The sequence below is a fragment of the Mandrillus leucophaeus genome, unplaced genomic scaffold, assembly GCF_000951045.1.
Source record: "Mandrillus leucophaeus isolate KB7577 unplaced genomic scaffold, Mleu.le_1.0 Scaffold3729, whole genome shotgun sequence".
Lineage (NCBI taxonomy): Eukaryota > Metazoa > Chordata > Mammalia > Primates > Cercopithecidae > Mandrillus > Mandrillus leucophaeus.
Window position 1 is genome coordinate 75,016 of NW_012103953.1, and position 14,202 is coordinate 89,217.

The following is a 14,202-nucleotide window of genomic DNA, read 5'->3' on the forward strand; positions in this document are numbered from 1 at the left end:
TTTATACAAAGGAGAGAGTGATTAAGAGAAAATGATGTTTCTCCCTCTTTCAAGAAGTGCAACAGTACTTTTGGTTTCAAAGTCCTAAATAACAATGTTGAAGCTAGTGACATAGCTTAGTAAAACAGATGTCATTTGGCAAAGTTCAAGTTAAAAAGTATTAAATGGGCTTAACTAGTTTAGAACATTTTGATAAAATAGTTTCAAATACTGTTTCACTTCTTTGTATTCCAAAATCAAGTTTTAATGCACATCATTTTTTAGTAAGAATATTACTATTTCTGGATAATTACTGTTGTTGAATTTCATAAAGTAGTTTTAAAAATTGTATCTAGTGACAAAGTAGAAATCAGTCAATGACAGTGAAGAGATCAGAAAGGTGAATATAATTCCAGTGATTTGTTATTAAAATGATTTAGAACACATGCATCATTTGGAATTCAGTGCTACCAAGGCATTTCCTGAGAAAGGTTTCCTCAGACTGAACACAGAGGAGTGGCATTCCTGCGCCATTACTAGACCTGCTCCAGGAGGTACAACACAGGTAGTGCATCCAGGAGAAAACTGGGGGCATGAGTCTTGATTTAATGAACTGAAGGAGAAGGGCATCGGAAGTTGACCATAGGAACCAAAATGATGTCTTGGTAGATGAGGAATAATAGAACCCTTCATTGGAATTGAACCTTTGTTTTAAATTACGAAAACATATATCAATTTCTATAAATAACCTCTATAAAAATTACATATGACTAAATTATAACAGGTTTTAATGACTTATCCTGTAAGCTATTTAAATATTTTAATACTATTTTAGATTGCTTACTATTTTGGGTAATTAGTATTCTTAATCAGTTAATATATTTTGGTAGACAGTCACTTTTGAGGCAAAAAAAAAAATACAAAAATTCATATCCTGTATATATTCAAGAGTTATACTGTCAAACAATATACTGAGTTTAAGAAGATTCTTCCTAATGTCTACATCTGATAGCTTTCATGCTGTATGTGCAGCTGATGATTGTAATTCAGAGGTATGACAATACACTGAATAAGGAAATGTTAAGTAGGTCTTTTTTAATACTATGTATTAATACTAGAAAAAGTGGGAGGGTATTTCAGCACTCCTGCTGTGAAGCCACACAGAGCTAGTATGGCCTTAAGCACATTTCTTTCTAAACCTCAGTTTTCTCATACATAAGATGCAGATTAGAAAGAAAACAGAGCTTACTTCACAGGTGGATATTTATCACTATCTGACACTGTATTAAATATATTTGTTTATATGCTTATTCATCATTTCCCCCAGTACAAGTTCCATGAAGACAGGTAATATAGTAACTGGTACATGGTTGGTACTCAAGAAATATTTGATGTTTGATGGTTGAATAAACGGATAAAGAAAGAGTCATTTTGTTGATAAAATAAAATAATGAATGTAAAACGTAATGCCTGTCTAATTCTCACAAATAATAAAATACTTTTAATGGTTAATATTATTATTGGTTGAAATATAAAGTTCATTTGTATGTGAATTACTAATATAACTGTGTATGTGAGTGTATGACAATTTAAATATATGTCTAGCATTCTAAATAATATCCTGATGCTGACTACTTCTACCTTCATGCATTAAGAGTGATGTGTAAAGTTTTTCATATTAATAAGCAGACAAGTAAAAAAATACATTTAAAAGTGTATATTGCTACCTTATTTATACTAGCAAAAATCAAGCAAAAAAACCTTTGTTTATCTATAAAAGTTAGATTATCCACATCAAAATAACAGATTATTTTGCAATCATTAAAAATAAAAGAATATTTATGTTTCTTAACATGGAAAAATATCTATAATAAATGACTAGAAATAGAAATCAATTTATAAACAGTAGGTAGAGCATGATACCATTTAGGTAAAATTACATATAAAGGTATGTATAGATACAGATATCTAGACCAAAAACAGATACAGAGGCTAGGGAATCAGAGCTTTGCTCACTGGGGTGGCAGGCAACTCAGAGTTGCTGAGCAGAAGAATGGTAAACCTGAGTGAGGTTGTAAGAAGATTAATCTGACAACAAAATAGTGTCTAACTCCGTTAGCAACGCAAGAACTTAAGGTCTAGATGTAATGAGAGTATTGCTGAAGAAACTTTGGTCTCAAGTCATGGATATCCTGGGGTTCAAGGTTTGAGTAAATGTGTCTATTATCAGAGTCTGGTGTGTGGCCACAGTGGAAGCTACAGCTGCTGGCAATTCCCACAAATTCTGCTGAAGGAGGAGAGGGTGGCAGTGGGGTTGGAGGTGTCACTCATCTCAGTAGTTTTCAACAAATGCTAAATGAATCTATTTAGGAATCCCCCCCACCACACCTAAACATTTATCAGTAAAGAGAACAGCTTAAGTCTTTGAAGGAACAATTCATTACCTAATTGATAGACATGACAGAAATAGAAATCCCTCTATGTCACTTTAGTATCACGGACAAATGGCCTTGAATTAGTTTTTGTAACCACACTGCTCAGAAACAGAAGAGCCTTAGTATTCTGCAGTTTTTGTACCTGTAGCATACAAAGCCAATATACTTTCAATGATACTTTTAAGTAATAGTGAAGAAACAAAAAGCACAATCTTCCCTAAGCATATGTGTAAAAAAACAACTTAGAAACAATTACAAAGCAACAACCGAACACATATAAAGTAGTATTTTGCAAACTAGATTCACAAAGATAGAATTTAAATAAGGGCAGTATTTAAAACAGGGAGGATTCTTGAGAGAGACTTCAGAGAGAGAGAGATGGTTCCTAAGAGATATGACAGACCTGGAATGAGTAGATGTGGTGTAGGACACAAAGGGGTGAGTATAGGGGTGCATGTGCCAGCAGTCCCTAGTTCTAGGATGCAGTGGGTCTTAAGATGAAGAAGCTGGACTGGATGACTTTTAAGGTCTTTTATTAAGCTAAAAACTTGTAGGATTCTGTAAGTCTCCTACCGCTCACAGCAATCACATTTACTTAGAGCAAAAAACACAAGGCCAAGTATAATAAGAAGCTAAGAAGTCAGAAAAAAGGAGAGCCATCTAGTGAAAAGACTAAAAGTTCATTATCTGTTTTAAAATGACTCAAACTAAAAAAAAAAAAAAAAAAGATAACAGACTTGAAGCTATGTAGGGCTCTAAGGCTCAAGGTGACAAAAATGCTAGTATCTAAAGAGATTAAAGACTCCTAGAGAAATCATTGACCAAACGGGAAATAGCAAGAGGACTATTGCGTTAGCCCAGGCACAAGGTGATAATTAACTAAAACCAGAGATCTAGGGATGGAAGCAGAGGAGGAACAGATATGAAAATGAGAAGTATCAATACGAAAGACACAGCAGGGGTAGCAAAGGTACACTTTCTGAAATCAATAGAGGGCGAATTCCATCTAAGCAGTCACTGACTATATAAGGAGTCCTGCAAAGGAAAGGTGTCCAGCAATCATGTTTTGGCATGTAGGAAGCTGAGCATTAATGCTAGAACTGATAAAGAATCTATTTCTACTCAGGGCAAAAGAGATGTACAACTGGAAGGGCAGCTCAAGAAGAGAGTGCATTCAGATATTAAATAAGGAATAATGTAGCTGGGCAGTAGGTTTAGTTACATAGATGTTTTAGAAGTTTTATTTATATAAGTTTGATTTAGCATCATTTAAACATACTACTGCAAAACAATGTGTACTTGAAAGCTTTTCTTTACAAGTGAGTTTTTCACATGGTTAAAATTTTTGCATAGCATTGAACACAGAAGTAGCTTAACACAGGTGAAAGAAAGATTTGAACTTAAGTGAATTTGAGACAGTAAGACTGATTAAACTTCAAACAATTTACCAAATACTCTGTTTGGAGATGGTGTGTGTATGTGCATGTGCATATGCATATTTATCCACTATGTATATATACGTATGCGTGTATATCCTGTGTATGTGGTGTTCATGTTATCTTTCTGGGTTGTAGTCAGATAAAGGTCATAGCAGATTTTGTAGAAAAAATAAGGAAGCCTAACAATATTAATGTTTATTATTTGATGACATGTACTAATGTATACCAAGCCCTGACATCATGTGCATTTTAACCATGTGCAAGCCACCATCATCTGCCCTGACTACTGTAATAGCCTCCTACCTGGACTCCCCACTACATCTCTTCTCTTCCTCTCCCCTAACCCACTTTTCACACAGAAGACACAGTGATCTTTATAAAACAGAAAGCTGTTTATAGTATGACACCTACTTAAAATCTTTGATGACTTCCCATTAGGATAAAATCTAAGCTCCTTAACAAGGCCTGCATGATTAAAAAATGACTTTGGCCCATACCATACTGTACAGCCTCTTCTGGTGTCCCAGTCTTATCAAGTGACACATTCTAGCTAAATGGCTTTATTTCTCTGAACAAGCTCAGCTTTTCCCTGCCTTGGAAGCTTCACATAAGCCATCCATTCTGCCTGTAATACTCTTTTTCTGACTCTCCACCTTGCTAATTCCTTTCTCATCCTTTACATCTATATTGAAATCCCACTTTCTCAGAGACTTCCCTAACTCCTGATGTAGATTGCCCTGTTATAATCTCTATTCCTGCCCTCTACATTTCCCTACTATTTTACAATCTCTGCAGGGGCAGAATCTGTGTCTGTTTTTTTTTCGTCATTGTATCTCCAATATTTTAGCACAATGCTCAGCACATGGTAGGCAGGTGCTCAAGAAATAACTGGATGAGAAAAGCACTAAAAGTAAGCAGTAGAATAGTTTCCTCCAGGAAAAAATCTTTCTTAAATTTTATGTAAAACAAGAAATATTTTAAAAATGTGAATTGCATAAGAACATAGGAAAGTCAAGCTAGCCTCAATTTATGGTTATTAAAATATGATTTCAATACTCGCCAGCAATGCTTTTCCGCTTTTGAACTATTGCATGATGGGGAGCAGAAGGTGACTGGAGTGAATCTGTGAGGTTTTCAGAGTCATGATTTGCGGTGGTCCTTATAAATTCCATAGCAGCCTGGAGAACTCTAAGCTGTAGTGCAACAGCCATATCTAAAAACAGAAGATACTAGAATGTTTTCAAGCTATGTGGTTATTAATTTTTTAATTGAACTGATTTTATGTATCATGACAATAATGTTTTGTTAGATATAAATTTTAAAATTTTGGTCAGCATGGGGGTGATAGTCGTAGACATTTTAAAATTCTTGTTAAAGGCAATTTTAAAGCAAATTTACAAATGGTCACTAAAAAACCTTCAATGGAAAAATATTAGCTCACAAATTTATTTCATTTTAAAAATTGTTTCAAAGAAGAGGGTTTTTTTCTATATAAGGCAAAAGTTTAACCAGCAATTATCATACTTTTTGTTTCATATTCACTTTAATAGTTACCATTAAAGAAAACAAAAGGGTATTACTATGCAACATATGCTTTTAAATTCTACTTGGTAAGAAAAATCAGTGACATCTTTCAATTATGTATTGCCAACTACTAACTACACGGTAGAATCACTTTTTCTATTTTTGTCACTTTTTCAAGCCTTTTTAGGCTTCTTTTTAAAAACTGACACATATTATCACAAAATTAATGTTAAACTTTTAGTAAAAGAGTTTCTAAGAAGAAAGAGATTGTACTCAAATAACAGGTTTGTCTATTATACAACTCCCTCCCCAAATTCGTAAAAATTAAATCTTACTTTGTGTCCTCTTGTTTTTGCTATTTTGAAGATATCCAAGCATTACAATAAGGTCTTCAATAACCCTAAAATATTGTGAGCCCGAGGAACTGCAAGCATGAATTGTAACTGCTATGAAAAGTTGCTGTATATCACACGCAAGCAATTTATATTCACTGACGGGAATGCTAAAGATAACAACACAAGAAGAAAACAGAACATTTATAAGAAAAAGAACAAATAATTTAAGACACAGCTAACCAATTTAAAAGGTTTAAATTCCTGTTTGACCAGCTTGCACTCATTCATGCAGTCATTTGATATTTATTCACACTTATTCTATGGCAAGTAACATGTAGTGTGTATGCTAGAAATAGAAATAAGATACACTTTGACACCTGTCAAAAATACATAGTTTTTCAGAAAACCGGACAAGTAAACAGATCACTATAAATAGTAAATGGTTGTAAGTGCAACACTAGAGATTAATACAAGATACTATAAGAACACACAGACAGGTTTCTAGTCCACACGAAGGATGAAGATTGTGTGGGTATGAACAGGAACATTCTGCAAAGGCTTTTCAGAGAAGGTGAATTTGACTAAATTAATTAACCTCTCTGAATCTCACTTGTATAAATTAGAGTTATCTTTAGGACTAAAAGAGGTAATAGATTTGCATTTATATTAATCACTTATAAATACCCAATAAATATGAATTAGTTACTTTTGGTCTTCAATCTTAATCTTGATAATCTACCTCAATGTATGATATTAGGCCTATAATGCTTCTCTCCATCTGGGTTTTCCAAATCAAGCAAGGGGTGGAAACTAACTCGGGCCAGTTAATAAAGTAGCATACAGGGACATTCAGTAAATACAATTTCTTGCTTTTTTTTTTTCTTTCTTTCTGTTATTATTATTATTTTTTACTTTTATTTTAGGTTCAGAGGTACACAGGAAGGCTTCTTACATAGGTAAACTCGTGTACTAAAGTACACTAATACTTAAGTTTTCCTGTTCTAAAGTATTTATCAGATGTAATTTTAAATAATAATTTTAAACTTACTTCTTTTCTAATCCATTCAGGGCTGCTACTGTATTACATAACACATAGAGTAGACCATTATCCAGCAACATATCTGCTACCTTAGAACAGGAGTTTAAAATTTGGAGAAGAAGTAAAAGAGCATTATGCAAGAGTATGTTGTCATACAGAGAGGTCTCGATTAGTCCTAGAATAGGAATGACAGACCACTTCTGAAACAGTCCCGTATTTCTCACATCTTCCAGATCAAATCTATAATAAATAATACAGTTAAGAGCATGTTAGAAACAATTAGTCACAAAACAAGTAAATATGATAGCAACTATGGGTCATTTTGTTAACTTGATTTTGAAGTCATAAAAAAAAATTGAGGGAGTAAGGATTCTTAATATGTTGTTAAGATTATAAAGTCCCTTCAATAATAGGGTAAAAGTTGTTGCTAGAAGTCCATCCCAAGATAAATACACAAACATTCACGTGAAATATGCATGCAATTTTATGGTTTTAACTGATTTATTTTAATTTATCCATGAGCCCCTTATGTCCAAAGAAACTGTTTCGGAAACAGTTTTCCAAAGCAGTTTGGAAACTGCACAGGAAAATTATTATTATTATTTTACATAGTATTTGAGAGACAGTGAACTAGTAAAAAGAAGTCTAGCAAAAGGGAATGATTCTTGAGTTCTTATCCCAATACAACTTGCCTCTGGGATGGAATGAAATTAGCTAAGTATTTTGTGCCTCATTTTCCTTATCTGTCAAAAATATGTGGTGATATATGTCCTCTTTTCTTCTCAAGGCTATTGTGAGAATCAAATAAGGTAATGCAGAACTGTTTCGTGAAAGTCAAAAGTTGTATATAAATGAAAAGTAGCATTGAAACTATCATAATAATTTAGTGAATTCTTTAAGGTCTGAATTTGTCTATCACAATAAGGAGACACACATTTCTCTCTATTCTATCACAAGCAGAAATTACAATTTAATTTCTGCCAAACTTTTGGTTTGGGAGAAAAATATTCTTTTATTTTTACACTTATTTGCTAATCCATCAGCATTCTACTAGGGTCAAAACTCGATAATCAGTGTATCCAGGAATTCTAGGTGAGGGATTTACTCCTCTCCCAGATAACCTGAAAGCTCTGAGGAGAGTAATGAGTTCCTACATGGATCCTTTATGTAATCTGTCACTGAGAATACACCAGCTATCTTTCGCTTTTTTCTTTTCTTTTTTTTTTTTTTTTTTGAGACAGAGTTTCACTCTTGTTGCCCAGGCTGAAGTGCAATTGTGCAATCTTGGCTCACTGTAGCCTCCGCCTCCCAGGTTCAAGCGATTCTCCTGCCTCAGCCTCCCAAGTAGATGGGATTACATGAATGTGCCACCATGCCTGGCTAATTTTGTATTTTTAGTGCAGACAGCATTTCATCATGTTGGTCAGGCTGGTCTTGAACTCCTGACCTCAGGTGATCCACTCGCCTCTGCCTCCCAAAGTGCTGGGATTACAGGCAAGAGCCACCGTGTCCAGCCTCACCTGTCTTTTCAGTTAATCTCCTCATGTTAATACTATATGCCAAATCTTAGCTATCACTTTCATCTGATGCAGCTTTTATTTGTTTCTAGTTTCTAACTAGTGAATGAACTATGAAGGATGAAGTTATATTAGAAAGAATATTATATGGCAAATAATACATTGATTTACCTGGAAAATTACTTTTAGCAGATTTTTTTTCTAAAGGTGACTAAAAGATTTTGTTAAGAGTGAGTTCACTAAATTTTACATTTAAGACAAAAGATCTTGCTGGGTGTGTTGGCCCACACCTATAATCCCAGCACACTGGGAGGCCAAGGCAGGAGGATGGCTTGAGGTCAGGAGTTAGAGACCAGCATGGGAAACACAGCAAGACCCATCTCCACTAAAAGTAAAAAAAATTAGCCAAGTGTGGTGGTGCATGCCTGTAATCCTAGCTACTCGAGAGGCTGAGGTAGGAGGATCCCTTTGAATCTAGGGGTACAAGGCTGCAATGAGCTGAGGCATGACTGTGTCTCTCCACACTCCAGCCTGGGGGACAGAGTGAGACACTGTCTCCAAAAAAAAAAAAAAAAAGCTGGGCATAATGGCCAAGCCTGTAATCTCACACCTGTAATCCCAGCACTTTGGGAGGCTGAGGCAGGCAGATCATGAAGTCAGGAATTTGAGAACAGCCTGGTCAACATGGTGAAAACCTGCCTCTACTAAAGATACAAACAATTAGCTGGGCGTGGTGGTGCGTGCCTGTAATCCCAGCTACTTGGGAGGCTGAGGCAGGAGAATCGCTTGAACTCGTGAGGCGGAGGTTGCAGTGAGCTGAGATTGCACCATTGCACTCCACCCTGGGCAACAGGCCGAGAAAAAAAAAAAAAAAAGACAAGATTCCCAATTATAGTGGAGGGAAGAACATACTTACTCTTCATCAAGGCCAATATGTCGACCAAAGAACATTTCAATGAAGCATTCTAACAATTCTTGAGTTCCTCGATGAAGATACAACTGGTTGGCTAGCAAGGAAAATCCACGATTCTTCAGAAATTTATCCTTTTGTTCCTTAGATGCTCTAGCAAAATATGCATCTAATAGCTAAAGAAAAACTTTAAGTCAATTTAGACAATGCATTAAAATTAAGGTATACAAATCAGTGTAACACAACTGCATTTGTAAATTATTAAGTTCATATGTACAGAAGAACATAGAAAGCTTAAAAAAATGCCATCACCACAGCAAAGCAAAAATGAATTTTTCTCTGGCTACTGCAGAATGCTAATGATGACTCTATCTTAGAGATCTTAATGATTCTCTCATGGGGAAACTGGCATTTTTAGTTGAACATGGACACCTAGTAGACTGGCAACCTTAGTTGAGTATAAGTAGAATATTTGTTCCTAATGCTGAGGGGGGAAAATCCGTAAACTATGCTCTGTCTGCAAATCTATGTATATCTGTATCTATATCTACATCTATATCTATATCTATATCTATATCTATATCTATATCTATATCTATATCTATATCTATGTCTATCCTAGAGCTCCACTTCTAGGCTTCTTGACAGATTATTTATCCTGAGCACAGGCCCGAATTTCCACCCTTCTCTAACATCTTAAATGCAACACATGTGATACCAAATTAATCCTTCCACCTCTTTCTCGCCTTTAATGATTCTCTCACAGTAGCAATAGACTCCTTTCCCTCAGACACACATCTATTTATTCCCCTACTAAAAAAACTTTCTAAGTTTACAGCATAACACTTTGTAAATACTATGTATTTATTAATACTGCCACTGCAGCACTCATCACAGAATTCCTTACATTTTACTTAGTTAAGTATGAGACTCTCCCTTCTAGACCGTGAAATTCTTGAATGTAGGAGCTTATATTATTTCCCTCTATATACTATATTGCAACTAGCTCAGGGACTTACACATGAAATGGGAGCTCAATACTAGGTTGTATTGCAAGTGATTAAACAATACCTACATCCAAACAAACTAAAGAAAATGAGAATCTTTACAAGATTATTTTAATATTGGGTTGTTTTCTAATGGAAACTATTCATATCAAGCATTTACTCATTCAATAATATACTTAGTACCTATTACACAAGATGCCCACCCTCATGAAGCTTACATTTGTGAGAAATTTAAAAAACAAGCACACAGATTAAAAAGATAATTACAAGACATAAATAGGATGCTATGATAGAATAAACAGTAAGATCAGAGGGAAGTGATTTTGATAAGATAAACAGGGAAGGTCTTTTGAAAAGGTGTCATCTAAGCTGAGACCGGAAGTAAATGTCTAAAATTTGATAGTACACTGAAAAAGAGATTTCCAATGAACCATGTGTTCCTTGTAATTTTTAACAAAACAGATTTACTAAGTGTTCAGATATGGGGATTTATTGGTAGATTTAAAAAACGTACTGATATGAACCAATATATGGAGAGGGACTTAAAACTGGATGATGCAAAAATATGGCCATGTAACCAAAAACCCCTATATCCCTAAAGCTATCAAAATAAAAAAATTAAAAAACAATGTGAGTAATAAGTAACAAACTATATTAGTTCATTATTCTAAAATATAAAAGAAAGATTCAGGTCTACTTTAATGTATATACTCAAAATTTTAAATTACATACATCTTTATTTTTCTGAATTAAAATAACATATCCAGTATTTGCCCTTACTTTAATAACACCTTGTTGTATAGCTGGTGACGGGTGGTTAATGAGGACCAAAAGTGTATCTGCTTGAATAAGCTTGTCCATCACATCTTCAAGCATAACATCAGGCAGGATAAGAAGAACCCCACTTAGGAGTTCATATAATCCACAGCATATAGGTACCAAACAGTCTTCAGTTACACTAAAATAGAGACCAAAAAAGTCTTACTAACATGATGAGAAAAGTACATGATGATTACCTCAGGAACTGTGACAAGTAGTAGCATTCTTTGACAGGTGAAACAAATGTTCATAATGTTTAAGAAATGTTTCCTAATTTAACTGTCATTAACAAATTTACCATCACTTTTTATCATTGATTTTTTTGGCCATATAGTCTACTAACACTATTCGATTCTACATCTCTGATGTCTAATACAGTAGTCACTGTTACTTATGCTATTTATTTAAAGTTAAACTAAAAATTCAGTCCCTCAGTTGCATCAGCCACATTTCAAGTGCTCAATAGGCATACGTGGCTAGCACCGACTGTATTAGACAGCATGAATACAACATGTCCATCACTGGAGAAAGTTTCACTGGACATGGCTACTTGAGATGCTATTGGAAATGTTTTTTCCACCAAGGAAGAAATAGTTTTATTAGGAGTGTAGGCATGTCAGAAAAACCCAGTTCAGTCACAGAGCAGAGAGGCAAATATTGGTACAGGGGAAGAATCTAGCATTACAGAAGATCCTCTCACGAATCAAGTGTGAAAATAAAACCTCGATCTAAATATCCTAATAAATGCTGCTGGGTTTAGCCCAGGTGAAACTTCTGGAAGCTCCTGGTGAAATGAGCGTTCTTCATAAAGGAATGCTCTCTAGCACTGCTGCATCTGAGCTCCACGTAAAGTCATGGGTCTGCGATAGCAGAAGTAGAGGAAAAGATAAGTGGGATATCTCATCACCAAAGCAAGGTCATCTGTGTCCAGGTGAGAGAGGAACCTTAAGTGTTTGGAGAGAGAACAAACTGGAGTAGCAGAAGAAAAATGGCTGAAGAAATACAACGTCTAGGCAATGTCTGTCATGACGTGGAGGACTCTGTGCAGTCTGATGTGAGCCTGTCCTGGGAAACACTGGCATTTCTTCTGAGGCCATTTTAGCTCTCTTCTGACTTCATCCAGAGAACTGCCAATGTTCGGCACCAAGACCTGCATTATAATTACCTGAGTGGAATGGAGTGACCACCCTATGACACCCGTTCCTCTTCCCTTCTGGAGCAGTCACTTGTCTCAAATAAAGTGAGATGTTACCCAGGACAGGCCCAATCTAGAAACCACTCCCACCTTCACATGAACACCAAGTGGACAGAATCATTCTCATGAGTCAAAGCTTTAGAGAAATCTTATCGTTTCTCTGTCCTGAAGAATTTTTCCTTAATAACTATAAGGAATTAAACCACGATATATACATATTTTAAATGCTACTTATGGTTTAGATTTTGGTTAAATATGGAATTCAATATTATCTAGCATTAAAATAAGGAAAAATATATCTTTCTGTTTGTTATTATTACATATATAAAGAAATAAACTTTTCTGTTTGTTATATTATAAGAAGTGGCATAATGAAGACATTTCCAGATGGGTAGAGAGTCTTTAAAGAATAGTAAAATAAAGGTGGAAGGAGTGCACAAAAACACATAAGTACCTGTGAGCACTTGCAGTTCGGATGTAATTTGGCTCATAACCAAGAGAATAGGCAAAGTTTTCCCAGTCATCAGTGTTTCTATCAACAAGACTTGGCCAACGGCCAACAGCTGCAGATCCATTCTGTGAAGGAAAGGCTAGCCCGAGGCTTGCAACAGTGCTGTGGCTTCGCTGGAAGGAGGCCAACCCCTTTAGGTGATCAGGTCGGCGTGGGCAGGACTCATCCCCAGGACTGTCATCTTCTGACCTGGGTTCTGCTCCCAACTCTTTATGATCTGCTTTGACCACTGGAAATCCCAGCACTCCTTTTGGGACATCACTGACAGAGACTTGGGCTGAAAGAACAGCTTCCATTTCACAAACAGTTTTTGCAGACTCACAGCTACTGATGAATGCATCCTCTTTGCCTTTTTTCAGTGTGTCGGAACTCCCCAAAGAATTTTGTTTCTCTGATTGGATGGCAACATAAGTATCTGCAATATTTTGTAACCTGTCAATACTACAACCCAAACTTCCAGTCAGTTTTTGTGATTGCATTAGTAGTGAAGAAGTAGGGAATACTGGTAGGCTTCTAGAACGCAGCATATGGGCGGCCATCTGTTGTGGAATAATACTAGAGGAATTCTCTCCTGGTAAGAGTAGATACAAAAATACTACTTAAAAACCTATTAAGTGGGACCACCTCTCTTTTGCATTATAAATTGCAACCAGAGCAAAAGCCCATTTATCTAGCACTGTTAAAATCCATATAGGTTAATTTTACAAGTAACTAATGCTTAAAATTCCTTTACTTTTTCTTTTTTTAAGAAAAAAAGAAACTTACCCTGACTGAAGTGCAGTGGCACTATCACAGCTTACTGCAGCCTCTAACTCCTGGGCTCCAGATAGCCTCCCACCTCAGCCTCTAAGCAGCTGGGACTACAGGCATGCACCCCTACACCTGGCTTAATGCTTAAAATTCTTAAATGCCAAAGCTATTTTTATTTTAACCACTTTTTATTAATATATTCCCAAAACATATGTCTTTTTCTGTCTTAATAAAATACAGTATTGACTGAATGATTCAGTCATTAGGATTAATGGTTCTACTGTGCTGAAATTAAGTGAATTAAGTGAAACTCAATTTACCTCAGGCTAGCAGTTACCAGGATGTAGTGGAAAGAGTGTGGGCTTTGCAACTAGATATAATTGGATTCAAATGATAGTGAGGTGGTCCAAGGTAAATCACTTAATTGTACTACAGTTTCTACAAATGTAAAATGAGGGTTCAGAATATCTACTTTGCAGGGTTGCTTTAAAGATTGAGATTATATTTGTGATGCACCTAGCATAGAGGTCAACACATAATAGGTGCTCAAAAAATGGTAGTACTTGTTGTTACTTGCCTAAACAGCCCTAGACAGTTCTCTCTCTCCTCCATTTTTGCAGTCACTTCTTGCTGCTATTAGTGAGAAGTAATAGTTTCTTTTCTTGTCACAGCTCTCTAATTTACTGCTTCTAATATTCTATGTAGGAAGACACCAGAAAAATTATTCTCATTGTAATGCATG

The 14,202-nt window shown here is 35.5% G+C and overlaps 1 protein-coding gene across 1 annotated transcript in view; it reads right to left on the reverse strand.

The window, feature by feature from the left end:
• LOC105546879 (lysosomal-trafficking regulator) overlaps positions 1 to 14,202 on the reverse strand; it is a gene marked incomplete at both ends in the record, with an annotated part of 110,929 nt that overhangs the window by 64,071 nt on the left and 32,656 nt on the right. Inside the window, 6 exons of the mRNA XM_011990190.1 lie at positions 4,914 to 5,066; positions 5,713 to 5,879; positions 6,761 to 6,991; positions 9,185 to 9,354; positions 10,966 to 11,143; positions 12,654 to 13,281. Of these exons, the coding sequence (XP_011845580.1) occupies positions 4,914 to 5,066; positions 5,713 to 5,879; positions 6,761 to 6,991; positions 9,185 to 9,354; positions 10,966 to 11,143; positions 12,654 to 13,281 (1,527 nt within the window). The remainder of the gene's footprint in view (positions 1 to 4,913; positions 5,067 to 5,712; positions 5,880 to 6,760; positions 6,992 to 9,184; positions 9,355 to 10,965; positions 11,144 to 12,653; positions 13,282 to 14,202) is intronic.